The 17,231-nt window shown below is 44.2% G+C and overlaps 1 protein-coding gene and 1 long non-coding RNA gene across 2 annotated transcripts; one reads left to right on the top strand and one right to left on the bottom strand.

Moving 5' to 3' along the window:
* The first annotated feature begins 61 nt into the window (after positions 1-61).
* CYTL1 (cytokine like 1) lies at positions 62-4,177 on the top strand. Its single transcript, XM_082726753.1, has 4 exons — positions 62-299; positions 2,133-2,177; positions 2,288-2,416; positions 3,501-4,177. The coding sequence occupies exons 1-4, from the start codon at positions 150-152 to the stop codon at positions 3,582-3,584; spliced, it is 408 nt and encodes a 135-aa protein (XP_082582879.1). The 5' UTR covers positions 62-149; the 3' UTR covers positions 3,585-4,177.
* Positions 4,178-11,303: 7,126 nt separating this feature from the next.
* On the bottom strand, positions 11,304-16,538 carry LOC309863159. The gene is made up of 3 exons (XR_014310895.1): positions 16,293-16,538; positions 16,131-16,200; positions 11,304-11,455 (listed from the first exon to the last, which is right to left on the bottom strand). It is a non-coding gene; the product is annotated as an uncharacterized lncRNA (long non-coding RNA).
* Between the last annotated feature and the right edge of the window lie 693 nt (positions 16,539-17,231).

Genomic DNA, 17,231 nt, shown 5'->3' with positions numbered 1-17,231 from the left:
GATCCAGTGTCCAGGGCCAGGTGGGCGTGCTGGATGGCCTTGGCTGGGCCCCACAGGAAGCGGAGGAGGCGTGGAGGACCACCCCCAAGCTGCTGCTTAAAGGGGCGCCTGCCACGAGCCACCGGACACAGTGAGGCTGCCTCGGCACCATGAGGTCCAGGCTGCTCCTGGTGCTGCTGCTGCTCCTGGCCGGGCCCCCCACTGCGCAGCCGGCTCCCCCGACCTGCTACTCCAGGATGCTGAGCCTGAGCCGAGAGGTCACGGGTGACTTCCAAAGCCTGCAGGCTGTGGAGCCCTCGGTAAGTCTCCTCCAGCTGCCCTGCGTGGACCAGGAGGTTCAGTGCAGATCTAGGTCTCCAAAACATGCCTTTGTACTAGGAAAAACAACAACAACAACAGTTTTTCTTTCTGGTCAATGTTAATTTCAAGGGTTTGCATTTTATCCCCATCCTACTAAGTAGAAATGACAGTGGTTTGCATCTTTTTTAAATACAAGGAAAATCTATCAGAGACACCACAATACTTTGTCTTTATTGGTAACTTGCCAGCAACAACGGGAGGCTCTGCTGTAAAACGTAAAAGAAGAAAAAATAAACCTCCCCAAGGAGCCTGGAAGTCTGGAGTTAAGGAGGAGCACAGATCTGGTTATTCTCTTCAGGAGCCTGGTGATTGTGAGTGAGCACTCAGGGGAGGACCCCCCAGGACGTGCCCACCCCTTACTGCTTACCTTGGGCAGACAGCTCAGCCCCGGAATCTCGGTGTCCTTGGCTGTGAAAGTGTTGATACAGGGCCCACCTCCCACTTTGGGCTTCGCGAAGGTGAATGAGACATGCTGGGCACAGTGCTGGGCAGGGGACACCCCAGGAACGTGAGCATTCTTAACATGCTCTTTTCACAGGCAGACCCCGGGCTCAAGGGGGCAGGTTCCAGGGGCTGCCCAGAACGACGACCCAGGATCCCTGGCTGCTTATCCAGTATAGAAAAAAAAAATGAATTAAACTTCATTAAAAGCTTTGAAACAATTCAGGGCCCTTGAGGGTGGGGAGGCTGAGCCAGTTGCGTGTCCGACTCTTGATTTCAGCTCAGGTCATGATCTCAGGGTCATGAGATGGAGCCCCGAATCCGGCTCTGACCTCAGCAAGGAAACTGCTTAAGATTCTTTCTCTCCCTCTGTCTCTGCTCCTCCCCCACTTAAAAAAAAAAAAAAAAAAAAAAGCTTTGCTAAAGTTTAAAAATGTCTAAAAGTGTCTCGGCACCCCCTGTAGATGCTCCAAACAAAATGTAATGTTTCTCAGATGTCGGGTTATGATACCCTTACACCATTTATTTTCTTTTAAAACTTAAATAATGTGCATGTTTTTCCTAATTATAAAAGGCATACATAGGGGGCTCCCCATATCTGTGGTTTCAGTGACTTGTGGTCCACAGCGACCAGAAAGCAGATGAGCTCCCTTCTGACATATGGTCAGAAGGTTAGCGGGAGTCTAACCCTATGTCACATGCCCACTCCGTTCATCTCATCATGTGGGCAATTTATCATCTCACATCATTACAAGAAGGGTGAGTAGAGTACAGGAAGAGATTTGGAGAGTGAGATCGCATTCACAGAAATTTTATGAGAGTTTGTTGTTAGAATTGTTCTATTTTATAGTAGTAACTATTGTTCGTTTTTTACTGTGTCTAATTTATAAATTAAGCTTGATCTCGGTTTGTACATATATTTAAGAACAAATATACTATATGTACGGTCCAGTATGATTTATGGTTTCCTGCATCCACTGGGGCCTTGGACTCTGTCCCCCATGTATAAGAGGGAGACCACTATACTTTATAGGCTAGTTGGAAAACGCACAAAGGACAAAGAAGAAAATAAATATTACTTGCCATTCTACCACCTGGAGGTAACTGCTATTGTAAGATTCTGGGGGAGAGTATTTCGGCTTTCTGACTATCCATCTGACTATCCACGCAAATCCATATGCGTGAGTGTGCGCGTGTGTGCGTGTGTAAGCAAATCAGATCAAGGAAGTCCCTGGGGCTGTCTGACTGTTGGATCATGGTGGGGAGCCTTCCGTGACCGACTGAGGGTGCACCCCTGTGGGGGTCATCATGACCTGTCTTCCTTTCCATAGGAGCCGTGTGTGAGATACCTGCCCACGCTCTACCTGGATATACACGTAAGAGGGTGTTCCTGTCTGGGGAGGCAGGGGGTTGGGGAGGGAGCCCAGCTCCTGTCCCTCTGGCTACAGACTTCCCCCACGATACCTTCCCTGCTGTCTTCTCCCAGAATTACTGTGTGCTGGCCAAGCTGCGGGACTTCGTGGCATCAACCCAGTGTTGGAAGGTAGCCCAGGTGGATGCCTTGAAGGACAAAGTGCGGAAACTGTACATTATCATGAACTCATTCTGCAGGAGAGTAAGGGACACCACTAAAAATACCTTTTCTGCTTGTGGTCAGCCAGGACACTCGGGGCTTTCAGAAGAGGAAGGCTAGGGGGAGGCGGTTGGGTTGGGGGGAGATGGGAAGGGGAAGAGGAATGTTTGGGGTGTTTGCAGATCCTCAATCACTGTCATCCTTGATAAGTGATGGGCACTCAGGACAAGGTCCTCCTTCCCATGAGGTCATGTTGGTGTGGGGACAATACCCAGGACCACATGCTAACCATATAAGAGAGATTCTACTAGGAACCAAATGGGGTAGGGGTTGGAGGGAGAGGGAGCTCCAGAGCGCTGGGGTCAGAGGAAACTTTCTAGAAGATGGGCTTCAGATGCTCTGTGATAGGAGGCTTCTGGTAGAAGAGGAGAAGGAGACAGAAAAATGCAGAATATCAGCACAACTGAGAAAGTGTTGTCATGGGATCTCAGAGGCACAGGCGTCAGCATCAGGCAGACCTGAGCTCCTGTTGGTCTTCCTGCTTCCCAGATGGAAGCAACCCGTAACCTCTCTGAACCACAGTTCCCTCATTTGTGAACTGGAGACATAATTATGTCCACCTCATGCCATCGTTAGAAGGATAATAATAAGTATACCCTGACCATGTGTGTGGGGTAGGGGAGTTGCACTAAGTCCCTTGATCCTAAGAACCCTAGCAGAGTGACCACACATAGAATTCCTAGCACCAGCCCTGGCCCAGAGTAAGACATAAGGATGAATGATTAACTATCGAGTTTAATTTGTTTGTTCATGCATCCGAGTTTTCTTACGGATGTCCTCCCCACACTGATTGCCCTCCTCATTCCTCTCTCCCCTTGGTCTGCGGAGGGAAGACAGGAAGAAGATGTAATTACAATACAGTATTATTTCTATTTAGGATGCGGGATTACATCATGTTCTATGGGAATGTGAAGACGGGGCCCGTTCTCCTTGGGAGAGTAAGGGGTGGGAAGTTTTCCCATGAAAGGAAAGAACAGAACACTCTTAGAAGATAAACTCCTATAGCTGTGCTCAGATTCTGGGGCCACATTCAGTAACATTCTTGCCTATTGCACATCTTTTTCAGGATTTGGTGTTCCTCTCCGATGACTGCAATGCATTGGAATATCCAATCCCAATGACCACGGTCCTGCCAGACGGTCAGCAATAGGGCAGTCCAGACTAGAGAGAGAGAGCCCAAGGGGACAACAGTTATGTCAGCTGCCCAGACAATGGGCTAAAGCCATACTCTCCTCCCCGCCCACCAGGCCTCCCTGTTACTACTGCACCAGAAGCTGTCGCATCTCTCCACCTTCTGGAGCACAGTTCTTGTTCTCTTCTCCCAGAACCTGCTTTGAAGACAGTAGGTTAGAAGCTTTGCTTTTCCCCCTGGTTTTTGTCTTGCCAAGATGGTTAGATACACAAGGATGTTCCCTGGATCCCCAAGAAGAAAAAGCCAAACCCCCGTCTCTTGTATGAATGTCTAGTTTGAGAAAAAGCAGAACAGTAGGCTTGTATTAGTGCTTTAATGGAGTCCTGGTAACATTTTTCTTTCTTGATAGGCATCTGCTTACACTTAGCCATGCTTCCATTTCATATGCTCTCCCACCACGAACTTTCTTGCAGTTAACTTCCATTTTTAAGGAAATTTCACTGCCAGATAAAGTGTATTTGCAAGTTTCATAATTATATAGTGCTGATGGGAACCACTCTTTCATTGAAAGGTGATAAACGTCAAATAAAGACTATCTCCATGGTGAGAAACATGTGTTGTGCCGTGTTTGTCCAGACTGGATATGACAGTGTTGATTTCATGTGCATCTAGAAGTTGCTGCTCTCAACAAGAAGCATCTTTCTCCTTCTTTCTGAGGGACATGCAAGTGTTTTTCAGTCTGTTTCAATCCATCTCCATGAATGTCTGCCCTTAAAACACTGGGAGAAGCTCCCATTTATATTTGGGGCCAGACTGCACCTTATGTCATACCCGCGGGCTATGCCATGCCTGGCACTTCCCACAAACACCAGGTCCCTGAGTCTTTGGTTGCTGTACAAGCAACAAAAGAAAAATAAACATGTGAGACTGAAGAGCTCTGCACAGCCCAGGAAACCATCAATGAAATGGGAGGCAATTACGGAATGGGGGAAGATATTTGCAAACTATATGTTGGATAAGGAGTTAATATTCAAAATACATAAGGAGCTTCTGTAACTCAATAGCAAAAAAAGGGGGGGCACAAGCAAGTAATCCAATTTTAAAAAATGGCCAAAGGACCTGAATAGACAGTTTTCTAAAGAAGACATGCAAATGGCCAAAGGCACCTGGAAATATCACTAGCCATCAGGGAAATTGAACTCAAAACCACAATGAGACATCACCTCAGACCTATGAGGATGGCTTTTATCAAAAAGACAACAGGCGAGTGTTGGTAAGGATGTAGAGAAAAGGGAACCCTTATTCGCTTTTGGGGGGAGTGTAAATTGGTATGGCCATTACGGAACACAGTATGGATGTTCCTCAAAAAATTAAAAACAGGGGCGCCTGGGTGGCTCAGTGGGTTAAGCCACTGCCTTCGGCTCAGGTCATGATCTCAGGGTCCTGGGATCGAGGCCCACATCGGGCTCTCTGCTCAGCAGGGAGCCTGCTTCCCTCTCTCTCTCTGCCTGCCTCTCTGTCTACTTGTGATCTCTGTCTGTCAAATAAACAAATAAAATCTTTAAAAAAATTAAAAACAATTAAAAACAGACCTACCAGATGACCCAGCAATCTCAGGATATATAGCTGAAAGTAACAAAATCAGCATCTTGAAGAGATACCTGTACTGCCGTGTTTGTTACAGTTTAGTCACAAAAAGCGAAGATACAGAAATAATCTAAAAGTCCACCCATTGATAAATGTATAAAAATGTGATATATGTATGTGTGTATATATACAGTTTATATATGTGTGCATGTATATGTACATATACATACACAATGAAATATTATTCAATCATGAGAAAGAAGGAAATCTTTCCATTTGCAACAACATGGATAAATCTTGAGAGCAGCATGCTAAGTGAAATTAGCCAGACAGAGAAAATTAAATACTGTATGATCTCATTTATATGTGAACTTTGGGGAGGGAGGAGGTTGAGTTCACAGACACAGAGAGAGAGTAGAATGGTGGTTACCAGGCACTGGAGTGCTGGAGGAGATGGAGAGATGACCAGAGAGACAAGACTTCACTTATAGGGTGACTAAGCTCTGGGAATCTAAAGGACAGCATGGTGACTCTAGTTAATAATACTGTATCATATACTTGAAATTTGCTAAGAGTAGAACTTAAGTGTCCTCATTACACACACACACACACACACACACACACATGCATACACACACACACACACACACAGTAACTCTGTAGGGGTAATAGATGTATTAATTAACTGGGTTGTGGTAAATATTTTACCAAGTATAACATGTCAAAACACCACATTATATATGTTAAATATGTATAATTTTGTCAGTTATACCTCAATAAACCTGAAGAAACAAAACCCATTCTTCTTCTAAGGACACCAATTATTGGTTTAGGGACCCCCCTATTGGAGCAGAACTTCATCTTAACCTGGTAACATCTGCTGAGACACTATTTCCAAATAAGGTCACAGTCACCCGTTAGAGGGGAAGGGGCTTCAACATAACTTTTTGAGAGATAAAATTCAACTCACAACAATCATTCTTTCAAGAGATAACCCCATCACAGAAGGAAATTATGCAACAAACTAACTCTCTGTCACCACCACCACCAGCTACCACTTCTGACAGATACTAAATATGGAGGCATGGTACCAAATGCACAGCAGCACTCGCCCGCTGAACCTTCACAATGATGTTGCCCCTGGGCGGGCATTAACCACCTGGATTTACAGCGGAGAAAATACACTCAGGTCCAAAGGATAGGTGATTTCCCCAGACAGATGGTAAGTGGTGGTGGAGGGATTCCAGACAAAGAGCCAAGTGCTAGATGTCTTCATTCCATGGCTCTGCTAACGCTTTGCTATTTCTAGGTAGCAAAATAAGCCACTGAAGACAAGGACTAATTTACACATTTCAGACATTCGTTTGCTCATGGTCTTCAGTATTTACCGAGTGCTTATTATAAACCCGGCAAATATTGCGATGAAAAGCAAAGAATGCCTCCTCTTAGATTAGCAGAGGAGACATTTGCAAAATCTGGAAGACAGCAGAGGAAGGAGCAAATAATTCTGCCTGAGATGGGGCAGAGAGGTTTCTGGGGGATTCAGAAAGTTAACAGGCTCTTGAAATATGACTGGGAGCTTGCGGAGCAGAAAGGAGACGTAGCACAGTCACAGGCACAAAGACCTCAGGTGGAGGTGGATGGTTTGAACCCAGCGTGTGGTTGGGGAAGACAAGAAGTAGAGCTGAAGACGGTGTGGGGTCGGAATATAAACACTCCTTATGGTAAGTCCTGCCAGGGGCACTTTGGCAGGGTGTCTATCCCACACCAGTTGTACCACCAGGGTCACATAAGGAGAATCCCTTTTGAGGCAGGGAGACTGGAACCCAGTGGTTGGGGGTGGTCAGAGGGAGCTCTTGCTTTGGATTTTAGGTATCACAAATGAAGGACACTGTTCCACTCCTGCGTCCTAGCATCCCCAAGCCAGATGATAGGGCACCTCCCAGGATGCCGTCTCGGTCTTTCTGCACCACCAGCTAGTCAACCCTATCTTCTCTGTATCTCTTGATTCTCCATTTGTTCTTTACCACCTCCACATCAGCTCAGAACCTTCTCAAACTTGACGTGCAGCCTTGGCTCAAAAGTCAGACCTCTCACAGGTTTCACCCACCAGGGGCCCTTCTGTTCCCAGGTGAGAGTCTGGCTATCACTGGTCCTTTCCCCTGAGGCTGCCCCATCAGAAGGGATTTTTTTTTTTTTCTCTCATCGACTTGTTAATACTTCCAGCTGTGAAAGAAGATTCAGAATAGAGCAGGCATGGCTAAGAGAGTCACCCAAAGTAGAGTTGGGAGGATATTGAGAAAGCAGGGCCTAGGCGCCTCCCCTATTTCAATTCTCGGAACACCGCAAACTCTTAACTTTGGTCAGTTGCAAACTCCGACCACCTCCTGGAACACATCCTTCTACTTTGGGTGTCTGTTAGCCACATAGCCAATGATGTATTAGATGGTCAGATCAAACTCTGCCAGCACTAATAATTCTTTCAAAACAGCTTATGTAACCTTGTGGATTTTGCCTTTAGAAACCTGCATCCCTCTTCCCATGCCAGCAGACTTTCAACGTCTATCCCCTCTGTCTCCTGGATTGCAATCCTAAACCCCAAATAAATGCTTCTGGTTGCGTTATAACGTCATTGTGTTCTTAGTTGACAGATCCTGTGTTCTGTTTCTTCAATTGACTAAACTCACTGGGTGAAACAAAGCGGAGCCACTCACTTGTTAGCTGGGTGTCAGTGGGCAATTTACTTAGCCTCTTTGTGCCTCAGTTTTCCCATCTGTGAAATGGGATTGACAATAATAAAACCTCCATAGGCTTGTTTAGGGGATAATGCAAATTCACCCTTTCTACCTTGTTCTGATTAGCTCTAATAACATCAAGAGCAAATTTCATAGTTGCTAAAGAATTTAGGAACTTCTAAAAACGTTTAAAAATGAAACCACAGGAGACTCTCAACTATAGGAATATGAGGGTTGCTGGAAGGGACGTGGGCTGGGGGATGGTAATAAGGTAATAAGCATTAAGGAGGGCATGAGATGTAATGAGCACTGGGTGTTGTATGTAACCGATGAATCACTCTACCCCTGAAACTAATAATACATTATATGTTAATTTAATTGAATTTAAATTAAAAAAATTAAATTTAGGAAATTTGGTCATCAGAGTACTTGCAGTGCAAAAGTATTGAGTACTCCCTCTTCCAAGATAAAAATCACAATTTCCCATAAACCCTTCTTTCAAGCTCCCTCCCGGACAACAGCAGCGGTGTCCTGACTTCCTCCTCCCTAGCTCCAAGTCCATGGGTCCTTCATCAGCTGCCCCCACCCCCTCTGTTGTCCCTCTGGCCTCATCTCCTCTCTATCTGTGTGGTCTTGAGCAAATTACTTGCTGTCTTTCAATTTCCCCTCCCTTTCCCGATCTCAGCTGAAAAACAGTAAGAACACCTTCCCCCAGAAAGTTGAGCCGAGGACACAGTAAAATAAGTCATGTAAGTTACTGAGCACCGTCCTGACATTGCAAATACTCAGTAACATCACCACGATTACTATTATTCCCACCTTCATCCTGATCATAATGAGTGTCAAATCTTAGGGGGAAGGGGGTTTGGTGTGGACGCAAACTGAGGAGCATTTCTCATTTCATGTTGACGTACCTTCTGATTCTGCGTGTTTACCAATTACTTACTATCCCCCAACCCATGGTCCTTGCACTACCTGAACGACCAGTCTGAGCGGGTGACACATGGACTGAGAAGTCTTCAGTGCTTGCCCACCACCCTTGGGACAAAATCCAATTTCCTCACCTCCACTTCATTCCTTGCCCATTGCAGTCTGACTTCTCCCCACCACACCCGTAGAACCGTCTTATGAAAGCATCCGTCAGCTCCACAGCTGTCCAATCCAGGGTCACTTTTCTTCTCCACCCCACTTTTTTCTTTTTTTCTTTTTTTTTCAAATTACAGTATAGTTAACATACAGTGTAGTTAGTTTCAAGAGTATAATGTAGTGATTCAACATCTCCATACAACACCCAGTGCTCTCCCCAGGGCTCTCCTTAATCCCATCACCTGTTAACCATCCTCCACCCCCTTCCCCTCTGGGGACATCAGTGTCTTCTCTGTCATGAAGAGTCTCTTAGTTGGTTTCTCCCTCTTTCTTTTTTCTCTGTATTTGCTTTGTTTCTTAAATTCCACATATGAGAGAAATCATATGGCATTTGTCTTTCTCTGACTGACTTATTTCACTCAGCATAATACCCTCTAGTTCCATCCATGTTGTTGAAAGTAGCAAGATCGATCGATCTATTGATCTATCTTCTCACATCTTTCTATCCAGTCATCTGTTGATGGACACAGGCTGTTTCTACAATTTGGCTATTGTAAATAATGCTGTTATAAATATTGAAGTGCATGTAACCCTTTGAATCTGTGTGTCCATATTCTGTGGATAAATACCCAGTAATGCAATTGCAGGGTCATAGGGGAGCTCTATTTTTAACTTCTTGAGGAACCTCCGCACTGTTTTCCAAAGTGGCTGCCCCAGTTTACATTCCCACCAACAGTGCAAGAGGGGTCCCCTTTCTCCACATCCTCGCCAACACCTGTTGATTCCTGTGTTGTTGATTTTAGCCGTTCTGACTGGTGTGAGATGATCCTTTCTTTCTCTTCCTAAGGGATGTCTGAGTCTCCTGGGCACGCTTTCCCAGCTTTCTACCTTCTCTCTGGTGACTGTGCCTTCTCCTTTGCTGACCCTCCTCTTGCATCCCACCTCTGAAGCTGCTGTGTCCCAGCATTTTGTCCTGGTCCAGCACCCTTCTCTACACTTCCTCCCAGATTCTCTTCTGGCTCTGCAACTTTGTCACCATGTTTAAGACTCCCCAAACCTCCCTCCATTCAGAATTCTCCAGGAGGCTTAGACTACTTTTTAACTACTTTGTTATCTGAGATCTCTCAAGTGTCTCAGAATTAGCTTGTCAACTCTTGTTGATTGACCTTGCTTGTCTCAATAAAATCACCCCACCCTACACCATTTGCTTCCACCAAAAACAGGGACAGTGTGCCTCTGCACCCAGTTCCAATGTGTGTATGTTGCCAGGAGGTGGGGGGTGGGTGGTTCATCCCAACAAACAAGTCTCTGATACCAGCTGGGTGTCTTATAACAGAACTAAATTCTGACTCTCTGTTCTCTCTGCCTAACGGCATGCCCCAGGACCAGGACTCATACCACGGACTCTCCCCTTCTCACTCTTAGACTCTGACTCCAACTGTGCCATCAGCTTCCCAAGGTCTCCAGCTTGTAGACAACAGACCGGGAGACTTCTCAGTCCCAATCTTCATGCCAATTCCTTCTAACAGGTCTCTTCACAGGTACTGGAGAAGCCTGACTAAACCTGCTGAGCCTGTGCTCTTGTCTCTATACCTGTTGCCCATTCCCCAGGCAAGGGCACTGGGGCCACCTGCCTGGAGCTTGGGCTTCAGTCTCTTCTGCTTCCGGCTTCCATTCTTGTCCCTCCCATCCAAGTGCCCCACAGCAGCCAGAATAATCTGTTTGAAACATCACTTAGATGGTGTCCTTCCCCTGTTGAAAAATGTCCTATGGCTTCTGTTAAGAATATAATTCAATGAAGGAATTTTGAAGATCTAATTAGCATTATTAAATAATCCACCAACTGGACAGTGCCCCATGTAGACAGCAGATGGGAGCCCTGAGGAGCTGTACAATGTAGAAGGTCTTTATAGGAAGTGGGCAGGGACATTATAAACAAAAGACAAGGTTGTTTCAGGCAAGATCACTGCCTCCCTTAGGGGGAGGATGAGGGATTACCTCATCTTTGGGGGACAGAGAAAGCCTTTGTGAGGGATTACCTCACCGTGCTTATCAGCAACTTCCTGACTGACAGGTGAAGACCCATATTTTCGGAGAGGGTGAAACAGCAAAGAGGTTGGGTATTAAGCTCCACGTTTAGTGACGTGGCCTGGTCCAAACATTGCTATTTTGAGCCTCTGGTTTTCATTTTAACACTTCCCACTCTGAATGAAAGTTGAATTCTCACCGTAGTCTACACAGCCCTGTTTATCCCCACCACGAGTCTCCATAAAGCCCGCTACTGCGCTATAGGAATTGATCACACGTTTACTGATTGACGTGCCTGTCCTGTCAGTCCCACTAGAGGATCAGCTCCAGGAAGGCAGGGATCCTGTTCTTCGGTCCACATTTTATCGCCTGCCCTTAGCACCATGCCTGACACGTAGTAGGTGCTGCGTAATTATATTTTGGATGCTTATGGATCCTGGATACTGCTCCTCCCTGGGAAGACCAAGAAAAGTCAAGAGTTGAGATTTTTTTCCAAGTGGTCCATGTGCAATCTGTCTTCATAAAATACACTCTATTTACACATACTCATATACTTACAACCTCAGAGACCTGGTTTCTGTTTTCAGGAACTGCAGATTCTTCCTGGCTTCGTCAACTTCAAAATCTCAGTAACTCACACACACACGGAGGCACGTACAGATCATATCTTGCGGGAGTTTGTCTCACGATGCTCTAACTGAGCTCTTCTATAAAACACAACTGCCTGGACCTCAGTCGGTAGCAGAGAGACCTGAACAAACCTTTATCTTTTCTTCCTGAGTACACCTAGAAGCTTAATCATCGGTTTTGTGTGTTCTGGAGCACTTTGACTGCTGAAGCCAGCATTGCACGTTCACAGCCACGGGTGATTTAAACCAACAGAATTATTAGGCAAAAATTCTCATAGTTTAAGCCTACCTGATTTGCAAAAGTGCTAATAACATGAAATCCCCTTCTGCATTTGCAGAACATTTCAGGTCTGTAGATTGTCAGAGTGGGTTTGTAGATCACAGAATAGAGTAAGGGACTGCCCTGAAATTGAGTAAGTCTTGAAGGAAGAGAAGGAAAAAAATAGAAAAACAGAGCACAATTATGCAGAAAACAGTCAAGTCCGCAGTAATCACTTAGGTATTGATCCCTTCACAGTGAAAGGATCCTTGGAATTATTTGGACATTGGGTATACATTGCTAAAACATTTGCAGTCAAATTCCCAAAATGCAGTTCTACTTATTTTTTAAGAATTTTCTCAGGGCACCTGAGTGGCTCAGTCGTTTAAGTGTCTGCCTTCAGCTCAGGTCATGATCTCAGGGTCCTAGAATCGAGTCCCACACTGGGCTCTCTCTGCTCAGTGGGAAGCCTGCTTCTCTCTTTGCTCCTGTGTTCTCTCTCTCAAATAAGTAAAGTCTTAAGGAAAAAAAGAATTTTCTGGCTGCCATACAAAGATAAGGAAAACTGCTCTGGGGTTACTGCCCTTTCTTTTCTTTCTTTTCTTTTCTTTTCTTTTCTTTTCTTTTCTTTTCTTTTCTCTTCTTTTTAGAGGTGGAGAGCAGGACAGGGGAAAGCAGAGGGAAAGAGAGAATCTTAAATAGCCTCCATGTGGAGCCTGATATGGGGTTCGATCTCACAACCCTAAGATCATGTCCAGAGCCGAAATCAAGAAACACACAATTAGCCTACAGAACCACCCAGGTGCTCCAAGTTATTGCTTTTTAATTCACCTTGTCTTGATTTCAGCACCGACCCAGCTCAAGACGCTGTAAAATCAGAAGCTGCTCCTTTTTCAGAAGATGGGCTGAGATGACCATGTCTGTCCCAGTGTGATGCGTTGCCTCTAGCTACAGTGTTAATGGACATTCTGAGTTTGGGAATCATTCAGCCTAGAGGGGAAGAGGCTGAAATTGTGCTCTAACATTGCTTATTGATGCTCCAAGAGAATCTTAATTTACTGATGTTCATAACACCCTAAGCATGTGGAAAACTTTGCAATTTACAAAATATTTCTGTGTTTATTTTCCCCCTTATTAAGTTCAGTCCTATGCCAACATCAGCAAACTGGTGGATGGGTGAGGAGGGCAGTTTGTTTCCACTTATAGATTTAGAAGCAAAGCTTCAATTACATACCCTTTAACATGTTTTTTAAATACCCACAAAAATGCTTAAGATTTTATAATCTGACCATATCCAGCACTGGGTGGCGGGGACACAAAACAACACATAACATACTGCTTATGGTGGGGATACCTGGAGAAACGACTTGGCATCACCTAGTAAATTTGAAGATGTGTGCACCCTGTGACTCCGCAATTCTAACCTTAGATGTATCCTAGTGATACTCCGCTTCATGGGACACAGCAAATTCTACGGAGGCTCATGATGGAATGTTTACAATGACTGGAAGAGTGCACAAGTCCATCAGTGATAGAATGGATAAAGAAGTGGGTGTAGTCGTATAATTACAGAGGTGAGGAGTATATTACAGGACATGTACCTGCAGGGCTGGCAGTGGGCCTGACACTGAGGAGAAGAAGACATACAGTATGATTCCATTCAGACAGAGGACAAAACCAGGCAAGACATAAAATATATTCTGTGAGATAGAAACACACAGTGTAAAGCTTTAAAAAATTCCAAGAGAGTGTTCAAAACACAATTCAGGACAGAAGCTATTCCCCTGAGGAGTAGAGGGAGAAGATAGTAGGAGGAGGAAGACACAGAGGACTATCCTAAGAATAGTGTGCTTTTTTTTTTTTAAATAAAAAAATGGGTTTCTTTTTTAAAAAAGAAAAAATGTAAGTGGTAAGATTTCATTTTTTTGATGGCTGAATAATATTCCATGGTGTGTGTGTGTGTGTGTGTGTGTGTGTGTGACATCTTCTTTATTGATGGATGGGTTTCTCATGGTTCATTATTTTGTCACTCTTTAGAAACACAGACACACATAATTTTTGTCAATAATTAATGAAGAATAAAAATAAATAACGTTCATGTAAAACATCAAAAAATAATTGGAAATGCAACTTAAAAACTAACTCCGTTTACAATAGCAACAAGACTGTAAGGTATAAATATAAGACACCATGTTTACAAATGGCCAGGAATTGGCCAAATAACCAACACAAAGGGAAGAGGACTGGCCCTCCTGTGTATTCTCTGGGTCTTTTCGGAAACATGGAATTGTGCCTTTGGCCACATTCCTGTGAATCTATGAGGAATGTGATGTTGAGGACATTGAGGGACTGGGCACTGTTCCAAACAGAATGACCCACAAAGGTCACCATGGTGAAATCGGAAGAGCCGAATGTGTTACCCCACAGTAACGTAAACAAACAAGGGTAAGATTCTTGCCAAGAGAACTAATACATGTATTGAGCATAGTAAGCCTCTTAGAGTCGAGACAGTCTCCTGGAGCACATGAAGGACAGTGATCTGAAAAAGAAGGAAGCCAAAGAGAAAGGTAGTGGGTTCACCTGGAACCAGCCTGCTCTACCCAGAGAAGCTCAGAACCCATGAGAAGGACCCTGGGCTGCGGGAACCCTTTCCCTATGAGTTCACGGCATAATAGGTCTTATATAAAAAAATAAGACCTCTGTGCTGTAAAAAAAACTTTTTAAAGTTTACAACATTATGGAGAAAATGATACAGCTTTATTCAAGGACATAAAAGAACATATAAACAAAGAGATCAGCTGTGTTTATGAATCTTAAATTAACACAAGTTGGTCCTATCCAGGGAGCCCAGCAGTGTGGGTCTTGATATGATATGTCTAAAATTTATAGAGAAATATAAAAGATCAATAAGTTTTGAAAAAGGAGAACAGAGGGGCAGGAGAATTTTCCTAGCAGGTACCAAGACTCATAGAAAGTCATAGAAATTAATGTATGGGGGTATTGATATAGAAATAACAAAAAAGTAACCAGTGGAACAGAGAACAGAAAACCAAAAACAAACTCATGGAAACTGGACAAGCTGTAGAGAACACAGTGGAAAAGTAACAGACAACATAATGAAAGGAGCAGGACAACTGGCTATCCACTCAGAAAACAATGGATATTTAATCTCCGCCTTATACCCTCCTCAGAAATAAATTTGAGAGGCTTGACAGACTTAATAAGTAAGGCAATGTTTTAAAATATTTGGCAGAACACATGGCAGTGTTTTTGTGTTATGAGGATAAAGAAAAAATTCTTAAACAAGACCCAAAGAGTGCCTCCGATAAGGAAAAACATGAGTAAACATAGCGTAAGGCTTTAACAGACACAGTAAACAAAGCTAAAGAAACCCCCCCACGTGGGAAAGCAGAATGTGTTGACTGACTACTATTCCTGTTCAAATTGTCCGGAAATCGATGACAAAGTGAGAGAGAGAGGGACAGATGTGGATCACGTAATCAGGAAGAAAAAATCACAGTGGCCGTTTAGCTGTGTGGAAAGATGCTGAGCGAGTCTGCCAACCAGAGAGGGACATTAAAACTTCAGTGTGATGCGATTTTATACAGACCAAATAGAAAAAGATAAAGTCTCATAATACCAACCACTGGGATGTGGATAAGGAGAAGCATAGGGGAGGCAGGAACTCCCCTGAGCTGTTTTCACACCTGTAAACTGATAACAGTTTTTTTAGAGGATAGTTTCATCGTATCTGGTAAAGCTGTTTCATTTCTGGGGACAAGCTCTCACGAGGAGATGAAGCGAGGATGTTCATCACTGCCTCATTATTGGCTATGATGGAAAAAAATAAAAGAAAGAAACATCCAGAAAAGTCCCTCAGAAAAATGAGCAAACTCTGACATTTTCATTCCGTGAAACATTCCACGACGGTAAAGACGATGAATCAAATGTCCGTGATTTAACGTGCATTGGTTGCAAAAAGGCATTGTCTAATAAGAAAATAAGGTGCAAAAGTATATGTCCCTTATGATACTGGTCTCTCTTTGAGATTTTTGCAACTTCTCAGAAGCAAAGGAAAATAGACTGGAGACACATCACAAGCATGAAAATAGTTGCTTCTGGAGAGCAGGGAGGAGGAAAAGCACTGAAAGGAAAACAGGATTTCAACTTCATCAGTAACATTTGATTAAAAAAAAAAAAAAAAAGAACTTGAGTGTAGGACAAAAATGCTAACATTTACCTGATCTGGGTGGTGGGACCACGGCGCCGATTTATCATTCTCTTCCTTTTTCCACTGTGTTTCAAATATTCTGGGATTTAAAAAATTAAAATAATCATATTATTCATTAGAATAACTGAAACCACCCTCTGATAAATGATACAATTATGATTCAATTATTACCTTTCCCCGCTTTCTAGCATATAGTATTGTTTCTTCCTGCAGAAAGAAGAGCCGAACTTCATGATTTATTGGAGAGCCAGAGAGTTGCGGGGAGAAAGTGATACTCAGAGAGGTTCAGTCATTTGCCAAAGGTGACCCAGCCAAGGAGTGGCAAGATTGCAACTCAAACGGAGGGTTCCAGACCCTAAACCCACTGCCGTCTTCATTGGTGGAGCAATTAACTGAAAAGACTCTTTGGGGAGCTTTTGGGGGCTTGCACGGTGCTTGTAGGAGAACAGGGGCAGGGGAGACCCACCTCCCAGCCTCCTAATATCCTTACAGCACCTCAGCCTGGTGATCCCAAGGGCTCCCCAGGAAAAGGAAAAAATAAATAAATAAAGATAGAAGGGTCTCAGGCCCAGAAATGACGTTGCTGGCATCTTGGCTGGTTCTGCCATTCCTTTAAACGTCCCTCTAGTGATCTGTAGATCCCGTTGCACAGATTTTTTTTATTCTGTGTTGGCATCTTCAATCACATGCTGTGAGACTTCTCTGCTCCCGCCCAGAGACTCAACCGTATATTCTCACCCGCCAGAGTCAGCTTCCCTTCCCTCTTCCTTCCTCTTCCCATGGCCCCCCACTCATAAACCCCCATTTCTAGGCCAATCCCTCTGAACCCCTGCCCCGTGCGCTCTGGGTCTCCAAATTGTCGCCCCAAGGACTCCCCACCTGCTCTTTGTCCCTCCCATATCTCGTTCACCTTCGTTCGGTTTCAAACAGGACGTTCTGAAATGATTCAGCAAGTTCACACCCTCGCATGACATATTTCGTAAGAAATAAACACTCTTGTTTTGATTAAAAGTGAGGAGACAATTAAGGAATCATTATTGTAGAATTAGTCATACGCAGCAACTCGTTTTCCGGAAGGCAGATGGTTACGGCACACGTTTAGCAAAGAAA

The sequence above is a fragment of the Mustela nivalis genome, assembly GCF_964662115.1.
Source record: "Mustela nivalis genome assembly, chromosome: 4".
NCBI lineage: Eukaryota > Metazoa > Chordata > Mammalia > Carnivora > Mustelidae > Mustela > Mustela nivalis.
This window is presented reverse-complemented; position numbering and strand designations above follow the sequence as displayed.

Excerpts from the sequence above, each read along its gene's own strand:
- CYTL1 (XM_082726753.1), top strand. The coding sequence starts at position 150 with ATGAGGTCCAGGCTGCTCCTGGTGCTGCTGCTGCTCCTGGCCGGGCCC. Across the intron at positions 2,178-2,287 it reads CGCTCTACCTGGATATACAC|AATTACTGTGTGCTGGCCAA; the intron begins GTAAGAGGGTGT and ends GTCTTCTCCCAG. Across the intron at positions 2,417-3,500 it reads TGAACTCATTCTGCAGGAGA|GATTTGGTGTTCCTCTCCGA; the intron begins GTAAGGGACACC and ends CATCTTTTTCAG.